This window comes from Onychomys torridus, chromosome 1 (assembly GCF_903995425.1).
Source record: "Onychomys torridus chromosome 1, mOncTor1.1, whole genome shotgun sequence".
NCBI lineage: Eukaryota > Metazoa > Chordata > Mammalia > Rodentia > Cricetidae > Onychomys > Onychomys torridus.
The window spans coordinates 1,702,630-1,713,275 of record NC_050443.1 but is presented as its reverse complement, the minus strand read 5'-3'; the positions used below and the strand labels follow the sequence as shown (position 1 = coordinate 1,713,275).

The 10,646-nt window shown below is 43.8% G+C and overlaps 1 protein-coding gene across 1 annotated transcript; it reads right to left on the bottom strand.

The window, feature by feature from the left end:
• Positions 1-273: 273 nt before the first annotated feature.
• Positions 274-5,769, bottom strand: LOC118575999 (leukocyte immunoglobulin-like receptor subfamily A member 5). The gene is made up of 6 exons (XM_036176380.1): positions 5,721-5,769; positions 5,532-5,567; positions 5,080-5,364; positions 4,635-4,940; positions 577-627; positions 274-449 (listed from the first exon to the last, which is right to left on the bottom strand). The coding sequence occupies exons 1-6, from the start codon at positions 5,752-5,754 to the stop codon at positions 274-276; spliced, it is 888 nt and encodes a 295-aa protein (XP_036032273.1). The 5' UTR covers positions 5,755-5,769.
• Positions 5,770-10,646: the final 4,877 nt, after the last annotated feature.

Genomic DNA, 10,646 nt, shown 5'->3' with positions numbered 1-10,646 from the left:
ATAACTGTAATTTTGCTGCTGTATTGTAATATAAATATATGATATACAGGATATCTGATATGTGTCCCCCAAAGGGGTCACAAGGCACAGAATGAGAACCACTGATGTAGGTGGAGAAATAACATCGTGTGATATACTGTAGAAGACCTCTCCACCACAACACCCAAGTGTTTCCCTGCATTCAGATCACATTTGTCCCCTGGATATTCTCTGAAAATGGTTCTCCATTGTATGTCCTAGATGTTCTTACAGAACCACCTGAGATCCTCAGACTTATTCCAAGGTCTCTGCTACCATGACAGAAGCGTCACTTTCTCTCCAGGCTGCGTGTTGGGTCTGTCTTTGGCTGTGCTGAGCTTCAAAAAGCAGAATGCCAAGGAGTACAAGGACCAAGACAGATACCCCCATCCTGATGAGATTCTCCTTTGTGTAATCCTGGGGCTTTGAGACTGTAGATTTTAAAAAAGAGGTCACAGAGGTCAGAGCAGATGAAAATCACCTCAGGAGACTGCTTTCCCCTGGACAGGACTTGATCTTCTGTATTAAGTTCTGTGGCTAAGAATTCTCCTTACTCACCTGTCTGGGGATCTGACATGTTTGTTGATAGCCAGAGGGGCTGACTTGCATCTAAGAACCAAGGAAAAAAGTAGGATATAGGGGGCTGGAGAGATGGCTCAGTGATTAAGAACACTGGCTTGCTGGGCAGTGGTGGCACATGATTTTAATCCCAACACTCAGAACCAGAGGCAGGCAAATCTCTGTGAGTTCCAGTCCAACCTGATCTATAAAACAAGTTCTAGGAACTTAGAGAAACCTGAGTTTTACACAGAGAAGCCCTGTCTCAAAAAACAAAAATACAAAAAATAAAAAAAGCACTGGCTGCTCTTCCAGAGGGCCCAGATTCAATCCCCAGCACCCATGTGGCAGCTCACACCAGTTCCAGAGCTTCTACTTCATGAAGGCAAAACACCAAGAAACATAAAATAAAAATAAGCATTATTTTTGAAAAAGTAGGATGTGTGAAATACTTGAGACCCAAATGTTTTTTCTGTTTACCAAGCTTTTATTTTCTTCCTTTCTCCCTCCCCTGCACCATTATTTTAAGAGAAGGGACATTTTTTTAAAAAGCCAAGTCATGCCAGGCGGTGGCGGTGCTTCCTTTAATCCCAGCATTTGGGAGGCTAGGGCAGGCAGATCTCTGTGAGTTCAAAGCCACCCTAGTCTACAGAATGAGTGATAGGACAGCCAGGACTGTTGCACAGAGAAACCCTGTCTCAAAAAAAAAAAAAAAAAAAAAAAAGTCAGGTATGGATGGTGGCACATATCTTTAATCCCAGCACTCAGGAGGCAGAGGAAAGCAGATCTCCATGAGTTGAAGGTCAATCTGGTCTACATAATAGGTTCCAGGCCAGCCAGGGTTACATAGTAAGACCCTTCCTCAAAACTCTCTCTTCTCTCTCTCTCTCTCTCTCTCTCTCTCTCTCTCTCTCTCTCTCTCTCTCTCTCTCTCCAGAATACATAGACCATCACAGAAATCTACAACTGGTCAAAATACAGAGTAGGAGGGCCTGGAAAATATCATGGCAGACTCCCAGTTAAGCCTCAGTTCCTGCTTCTTGAAACTGAGCAGGCAGTTTCTGAGGAAGCCACAAATAAAACACAATGCACCAAACAGCAGCTCAAGTTATACAAGGCCTGAGCCAGCCCCCACAGCCTCACAGCAGCTCAAGGTAATAACCAAATAAAAACAAAGCCTGAGGCTTGTCCAGGCCTGCCCCAAAATGAAAAAGCCATAGTCTTAGCTAGCCCTTACTAGTTCGAACCAATTGAGAATGTACTAACATAATTGCCACTTGCTTAAGCTAATCATATCTAACGTGACCTTACTGCCCTAGGAACTCCCCTTGGCTATGCTTAAAAGGAGTTCACACATCCCTCTCGGGGTCTTCATCATCTTGCCTTTGTATTGGGATGTCAGGCCCCAGCATGCAGGAATACAAAAGTTCTTGCTGAATGTATACGTGGATGGTGATATTTTATGGGACTTCTCCAGAACCCCAACATTAGAGATTAGAATTCAAAATACATATATATATATATATTTGCCTAAACAAGACCTGCATGATGAAACCAGTTGACATTGACATGCCGGTGTGGGTGGGTGAAATCGCACAAGATTCCACCCCTAAATGAGGAAGCTGCAAGCAACTGGTGGCAGCTGGAAGAAGATTCAGTCTTTTCCAGGGACGAGTCCTTGGTTGGTGATTCAAGTGGTCAGCCCTAAACACACACACACACACACACACACACACACACACACACACACACACAATGAGCAACACTAAATGTAACACTGTGTTTATATACAGCATGTTGTATTTATGTATACATACACATAGCATGACAATCAAAGAAAAGGTCATAAATTTGAGAGCAGGTGAAAGATACGTAGGAAGAACTGGAGAGGGGGAGGAAGGGGTAGAAATAGTGTAAATACAGTTATGTGTGAAGTTCTTTTTAAAACTGAAATAAATAAATATAAAAAATAAAGAAGAAAAATATTTGAAGTTTTTATTTATGCTAATTTCACTGTAATTTTTTTTGAGCTGAGGATCGAACCCAGGGCCTTGTGCTTGCTAGGCAAGTGCTCTACCACTAAGCTAAATGCCCAACCCTTCACTGTAATATTTTTATAGAATAATTTTATAAAATAGTCCAAATTTCTTAGGGTTATTTTTCTTGTTTATTTGTTTCTTTGAGACAGAATCTCTTTTTATAGCCTTGGCTGTCATTAAACTTTCTACATAGACCAGACTTGCCTTGAACTCACAGAGATCTGTCTGCCCTTAGCTCTTGAGTTATGAGATTAAAGATGTGACTACCCTGCCTGGCAAGTCCAAATTTCTTAATTCAATTTCTTACTCTGTTTCTTCTCCCCCGTCCCTGTCTCTCCCTCTCATCCATTCATTCATTCATTCATTTCTTTCTTTCCTTCTTTCTTCCTGTGTGTCATTGCTCATCTGCCTGCCTTCCTTCCTTCTTTCCTTCCTTCCTTCCTTCCTTCCTTCCTCCCTCCCTCCCTCCCTCCCTCCCTTCCTTCCTTCCTTCCTTCCTTCCTTCCTTCCTTCCTTCCGTCTTCTTTTCTTCTTCTTCCTTTTCTTTGGAATAGGGTCTCATGTAGCCAAGCTCACCCTCAACTCACCATGTAGCCTAGGATGACTTTGAACTTCTGATACTCCTGCTTCCATTTTCTGCGTGCTGCAGTTACAGATACCAAACATGGTTCCTAAGTTATTTATAGTGCCAGAACCTCCTACATGCTAGGCAATAACTCTATACCCCTGGCCCATTTCCTGTGTTTCTTCTTTCCTGTAAATGCACATTACTCTCATTCCATAACTTCATGCAGATCTGGATGAGCCCTCCCTTTTGTAGGAGGTTCCCAATGGTCTCCGTGTTAGATGCTTCAGACTTACTCTGGTATTTGTGTTCAAATTCTGCATCAGAGTCACTTTAGAACAAAGTTTTCCTGAATTTCACTAAAACATCTCATTAGATCCAAGAGTTCTCCTGGGAGTAGGGCAATGAATGAACCACTGAGCACAGACAGAGCAGGTAAGATTCCTCTGATCTAAGACCTTGAGTTCCACAGGGGGATTATGGTATGACCACAAGTAGGGTGACAAGTTCCAACAACTATAGCATCTTTAGGTGTCTCTAAGAGGGGAGGTCAGAGCACTTATTCAGAATTCCGCCTGATACTGCTGAGCTAGGAAACATTGATCTTAGACACAGAAAGGAAGTCAGAAGGAACGTGTCCATTATTTTCATTAACTGACATGGCTCACTTTCTCTCCAAGACATCCCACGGGGCTTGGCTTCAACTGAGAGGAAGAATGTGACAGAGAACTGTCCTAAAGGAAGAAAGATGGGTGGGGAACTGCCTATCTTGTTCTGAACCTGTCTCTGAGGACTTGATCTCTTTCAGCTTTCTATGATTTGCTCCTATACCACTTCCTGGTTTTTTTGGTCCTGAGATCCTCATCTTTCACCCTAACCATCCTCTCCTCTTCATCATTTGGTCCTCTGCAGTTTTGAGTCTCTGAGTGGAGGCACTCAGCTCCTCAACTCTAATGAGGAAGTCCGCTGACCTCTTGAAGGAAATATTTTGTACACCATAACATCTGGACCAGCCCCTGTGGGAGTGCTTACAAGGCACTAGGGGAAGTTGACCCTGAGAGCCTGATAAAACAGGCCAGGGCTGTGGATGGGGTCAGTTCCTCATCCTGTGGACAGAGAAAACCTTTCATAACCTACGTAAGAGCAACACTGAAGAGTCAGGTCCTCTCCAGGGGAAAGGGCGGGGACTTTGCAAAGTCAGCAATGAGAGCTTCCTGGGCAGCCCTGCAGGAAAACAGGCTGAGGTTTGGTGGAGAAGCTGCCGTCCATCAAACACTTGTCTCCTCACATCCTACCTGTGGGTGCCACTGCCACCACCCACACATACAAGGCTCTGGTCCAGTTCCCCTCATCCTCCTAACTCCTGGGACTCCCTTAGGAAAATCAGGGGTCATGACAAAAAAAAAATCTTACCCTGTCAACAACTAATTGAGTCAATGATGGAGCTTCCTTACCTGAGACATATATTTCCAAGGGATCACTGGGTTCCGACCACACCTGGGGACTGATGACATAATAGCCGTAACATCTGAATATCCACCTCTGGCTGGGGGTCACAGGGCCCACAAGAAACAAGCCCTGGAATTGCCCAGTAGAGTTTATAAGCATCGAGTCCAGGATCAAGGAGGGCTTCTGGTCTCCTTCCTTAGTCAGGACAAACCTGCTAAATCTCAGCTGTGAGCCACACTGAAGGGTAACAGTTTCTCCTGAGGTCACCACAGCACTGGGCTGGACAGAGAGGCTGGGTTTACTATAGAGCCCTAGAAAAGAAAGTAATAGCATGTTAAGTGGACTGAACACAGCCCACATTGGCGTCCAATGTTGGGCTGAGAGACAAGGAAATTCCTGAAAGCAGACCCCTTTCCTGAGGGCAGGGCCTGGGGCTGGGTGTTCTCTCACCTGTCACTACAAGCTCCAGAGGGTCACTGTGCTCTGACCACCCAGCAGGGGTCTTATAGTAACATCGATACCTTCCTCCATATTGTTGTTCCATTGATGGGATCAAAAACTCAGCCTCGTTTGTGGCCTCCAGTTTGTTCTGTGTGCGCCAGGGAAGTGGACCCCCCTCTTTGTAAAGACGGTATTCACGGGCCCCTGTGGTCACCTTACATGAAATGGTTACCTGCTTCCCTCTGGCAACCACTGGTCCTGACTGAACACTGAGGGTGGGTTTGGAGGGATTTCCTGAAAAGAAATGAGGGGCTGTCATAGGACATTCCCCCTCAAATGCCAGCACTCTACTGCCCCCCACCCCCTGCCCAGTATCACCTGATGTCCTCAAGCCCCACTGAGCAGGGATATCTTCAGGTCCCCAGTGAGGAGTGATCTGAAACAGCTGGACACACACTCACCTGCCAACACTGAGGTCTCTTGGCCCAGATTCAGCCCTAGAAGAGAGTCCCTTGTCAGAACTTTGCACCTAATGTCGACATAAGCAAGCCTTCCAACTTCACTGAAACCACTTAAACACCCTGGAGTTTCCTGCTTGGCTAGAGCCTGGCCGTGTGGACCATAACCCCCTTCCCTTCTTCAAATCTTACCCAGATAGAGCAGAGCAGTGAAGATGAAGGTCATGGCGCGTTCTCTCAGTGGAATGTACTAACGGAAGAGACCACAGACAGAGTCTGGCCAAAGAGCCAAACAGCACAGAGTATGAGATCTTTAGAGAGAGACTGGATGCCTGGCATCACATGGGTGTTTCTTAGGAATATTCACGGAAAGAGGAACAGCCCGCCCTAGGCGACTGTCTCTCATTTCCCTAGGGCTGTGGCTTGGCTGCGCTCCAGAACGTCTTACAATATTGGCCATCTCCCCTAACCTCTCTCACTAAGAAGGTAGCAGCAAGTAGATTTGTTACCTCCTTTGCTGGGCTCCCGTGCAGTTGAAGGTGGCTGAAGACTGACCCTTCTCTCTTAAAACCTCTCCGTGGAGAATCCACTCTTTCAGCTCACCCATCTGCACAGCACGGTGGGGTCCTGACAGTGATCAGTCATCCCCCAGCCATAAAATCGCTTCTGAGACGATACAAGATGATACCGCAGCGTGGGTGCAGAGTAGCGGGCACACTGAGCATCCAACTGTGCCCCGCACATGGAGTTTTATCCTGGGGATGGACACAGAAGAAAATGCAGCTGTTCTCAGGGTTCTGGGTGTGGGTGTCCTGTGGCGAACAGCCAGCTGCATGGAACTCCCTTTCTTGTCTTAGCAGCATCACCCAACCCCATAGCTCTTGGAACAACCTTCAGAGCTGTTCTTGCCTTCTCACGATTCCTGTTTTTTGCAGGGCTGAGTTCTCTTGCTCGAATAGGGTTGCTTTCTCCTTAATGCCTGCATGTTACTCGCTGCTGGTGCCAGTTGAAACACTGGCTTCTCCTCTCTAAGCTTCCTCATTTGGAACCTGTTGAAATCACTTCACTGCTCAGATTGTTCATGGTGCTGTGCTGAGTAAAAAGCAATAATATCATGAAATTTGCAAGCAAATGGATGGAACTGGAAAATATCATCCTGAGTGAGGAACCCAAACTCAGAAGGACAAACATAGTATATACTCACTCAGAAGTGGATACTAGATGTGAGGGAAGGGATGGCCAGACTGCAACCCACAACTCCAGAGAGGCTAGCTCACATGGTGCTGTGCTGTCTGGGACATTCAGAATTTCAGTCATCACTGATTTCCTGCCCAGGGTACAACATGAGTTTGGGGCATGAGATGTTCATGTTGTTGCACAGTTGAGGTGCTCACTAATGCGTGTGTGTCTCTCTTTCTGCTCTGAGTATTTACCAATGGTCAATTATAATATATGTAAAAACTGCAGATCATCATGGGTCAGGGAAAGAAAAAGAAAAATAAAAGATTCCTGAATGAAGAAGAATCCATTTCACAGGACACAGCTGGGGCAGTGAAGGTAGGATCTTCAGAGGTCTGTAGGGGAAGTTGCTCTGCATGTGGTAGAAGTAAGGTTAGGGATCCTGGCAAAAGCAGGCATCTGTGGCTCCAATCCCCTTGTTTGCAGAGGAGCACTGAGATGTCTAAGCTGATTGTCCAGGCCCCATAGTCAGCACTAAGCTGCCTACCTCTGTGAGTGCACAAAACAGATCCACTCCAGTATTGTCTCCCATGAGTATCTGTGTCACATGAGTCTGGCTGTGAGTGTTACACTGGAGCCTTCCCTGACAGTCACGATTCTGAGAAGATGCTAAGTGTGGAAAACAGATGCCACAGTGCAGAGCTGGTGTACAATCTCCCAAGTCTGAACTGTTCCCTGGGTCAGACTGGGAGGAACCCTCTGTCGGCAGTCAGGGTCAGGAAGCTGAGATTCCTAACAGGAATGGGTAGAAGAACATAGTATGTCAGAAAAATGGGGAGCCAGAAGTAAGCAAGTATTATTTCACTGAGAAGTGGTAGGTTGGATTACTTCATTTAAAAGTAATTCTATTTAAGTGAAAGAAGAGGCCATGGTGGAGTGTGAGGGGACTACCAGGAAAGAGCACCCCCTCCCCCACACACCAGAACTCAACAAACTCTGAGGCTGCAGGAAGGAACATTTTCCACTCTCCCCTCCTCCACAGAGCCACATGGAACCTACCAGAGCTAGCAGGGGCGGGCGGGGGTGGGTGGGGGAGTCTGAGGACATCGCTTTTCAACCCGACAAAACCATGCCAATAATTCACTCCATAAATGTGTGCTTCTCTCATCCTTGGTCAAAGAAGCTTCCTTTTGCAGTTGCAGTGGGCTCATACCTGATCAAAAGGCTGACAATAAATAACTCTAAGTGCTCAGCTCTGTAACACTTCCTCCTCTGAGGCTCAGGGAACATCATGAACAAAGGGGTAGAAAGAGTGTAAAAGTCAGAGGCTGGGGAGGAGTGTTGGGAAATGATGTCTTATGGACATGAATGCCTGTTACACACATGAACCTCCAGCAGGTATGGTTCCCTGGTTCCCTACAGAAGATCTGCACAAAATCAGGGTAGCTAAAATCCCAGTGTGAGTGTCGGGGTGGGGGGGGGGGGCATGTGTACATGTGCGTGTGTGTGTGTGTGTGTGTGTGTGTGTGTGTGTGTGTGCCTGCGTGCGTGTGTGTGTGTGTGTGTGTGTGTGTGTGTGTGTGCGTGTGCGTGTGCGTGCGTGCGTGCGTGTGTGTGTGTGTGTGTGTGTGTGTGTGTGTGTGTGTGTGTGTGTGTTAGTAGTAGTTGATGGCTGCTGTACAGGAGATGGGGAAGTCACTTTTCTTTAGAAGTATAGCCACTGCAGGGTTGTCCATATTGTGGTGTATTACCCCATGCCAGTGAACACATGTGCAGCATTAATTGGAATTCAGTAAGTTAAAATTAAAATTATAAAAAGAGAACATGAGATTGGGAGGGAGATGTGATGAAGGGTTCAGGGGTGAGGTGGAGTAGAAACTGTGGAAGTGAGGGGTGGATATATGATCAAGACACTTTGTATGTGTGTTTGAAATTTTCAAAGAATAAATTAGAGGGAAAATGTGATTAATAACTAAAATTTTTTCTATCTTTTCCTGACATTAAAATAATTATTACTGTAAAAGTTACTATTTGTACATCTAAACAAAATATTTATGTTCACATATATACATATGTAGTTATAATCAAAGAGAAATAAATTATCAGTTTGAAATTGGAGGGGACTTGGAAGTAGCTGGAGGGAGGAAACAGAAGGGGAATGATGTAATTATACTGTACATTTAAAATGTATAAAAATGAATAAATAAATTGTAGCAAATGAAACTTTACATATATAGTCTTTGTCAGACTGGGAAAATCTGCTTCCTTTTCTGGATTTCAAATGCTTTTTAAATTACAAACACATAAAATTTTAAATCAAAAGCTTTGTTTGCGCCTCCCAGGATAATCATATGGGTTTTTTTCTTTTAAAGTAATGGGCTACATGTACAGACTTCTTATTTTAAAATATCTTTTTTTTTTTAGATAAGTCCTACTTAATCACAGTATGCTTTTAAACATATTGTTGGACTCAACTAATTGTCCCCTCATTTTTAATTTCAATGTTAGTGCTACAAAATAAAATGGATCATGTGAGCCTATAACATTATACAGAATATTTTCCTTCAAACTTAAAATTCCTTAAGATTATTAAGTTGTATTTTTCTTAAGTTATTTTAGACATTTTATAGTTTTCAAATATTTCACTTAGGTGTTAAAGGTTTTATAATTTAAAAATAAACTTCAACCAGGCATGGTAGTTCAAGCCTTTAATCCCAGCACTTGGGAGATCTAAGCAGGTGGATCTCTATGAGTTCAAAGCCAGCCTGGTCTACACAATGAGTTCCAGGCCAGAAAACACTATACATAGCAAGACCTTGTCTCAAAATCCAAAACAAAACAATAAGAACTTTAAATTTGTTTTTTTTTTAATTTTGGAGATCATCCCTTGTTTCCAAATATATAAAAAACTCAAGAAATTAGACATCAAAATACCAAATAATCCAATTTAAAAAAATGGGATACAAATCTAAACAGAGAATTCTCAACAGAACAATTTCAAATCACCAAATTATTCAACATCCTTAGTCATCATGGAAATGAAAATCAAAATGACTCTGAGATATCATCTGACACCTGTCAAAATGGCTAAGATCAAAAACACTGATGACAGCTTATGTTGGAGAGGATGTGGAGTAAGGGGAACACTCCTCCACTGTTGATGGGAGTACAAAGTGGTACAGCCACTTTGGAAATCAATATGACAGTTTTTCAGAAAAATGGGAATCAATCTACTTCAATATCCAGCAATACAGATCTAGGGCATATATCCAAGGAACGCTCAATCATACCATAAGGACACTTGTTCAACTATGTTCATAGGGGAATTATTTGTAATAGCCATAATCTGGAAACAATCTGGATGCCCCTCAACTGAAGAATGGATAAGGAAAAGGCCCATGATCCTACATTTCTCAGGTCCTGCCTAGCCTTGCAGTCCCACATCCACTTATAAAATAATCATTCAGAGGCTTAATATTATTTACAAACTGTATGATCTATGGCAGGATCCTTGCTAGCTAGCTATTTCATCTTAAATTAATCCATTTCTATTAATCTATGTTTTGCCACTTGGCCATGGCATTACCAGTCTGCTGGCATCTTGCTTCTCCTTTGGCAGTTCCTGGCATCTCTCTAGCCTCCGCCTTTCTCTTTCCTGTCTCTGTCCTTGCATTTCCCACCTGCCTCTAAGAAGCTGTCCCATAGGCCAAAGCAGTTTATTTGCTAACCAATGGGAGCAACATATATTCACAGTGTATAGAAAGACATCACACAGCAGGAAAATGTGGTACATTTACACAATGGAGTATTACTTGACTGTGAAAAACAATGACCTCATGAAATTTTCAGGTAAATGGATGGAACTAGAAAAAAATCATCCTGAGTGAGGTAACCCAGAGCCAGAAAGACAAACATACACTCATAAATAGACATTAAGAG

Excerpts from the sequence above, each read along its gene's own strand:
- LOC118575999 (XM_036176380.1), bottom strand. The coding sequence starts at position 5,754 with ATGACCTTCATCTTCACTGCTCTGCTCTATCTGG. Across the intron at positions 4,941-5,079 it reads TCTGGAGCTTGTAGTGACAG|GGCTCTATAGTAAACCCAGC; the intron begins GTGAGAGAACAC and ends TTTCTTTTCTAG. Across the intron at positions 450-576 it reads CATGTCAGATCCCCAGACAG|TCTCAAAGCCCCAGGATTAC; the intron begins GTGAGTAAGGAG and ends TAAAATCTACAG.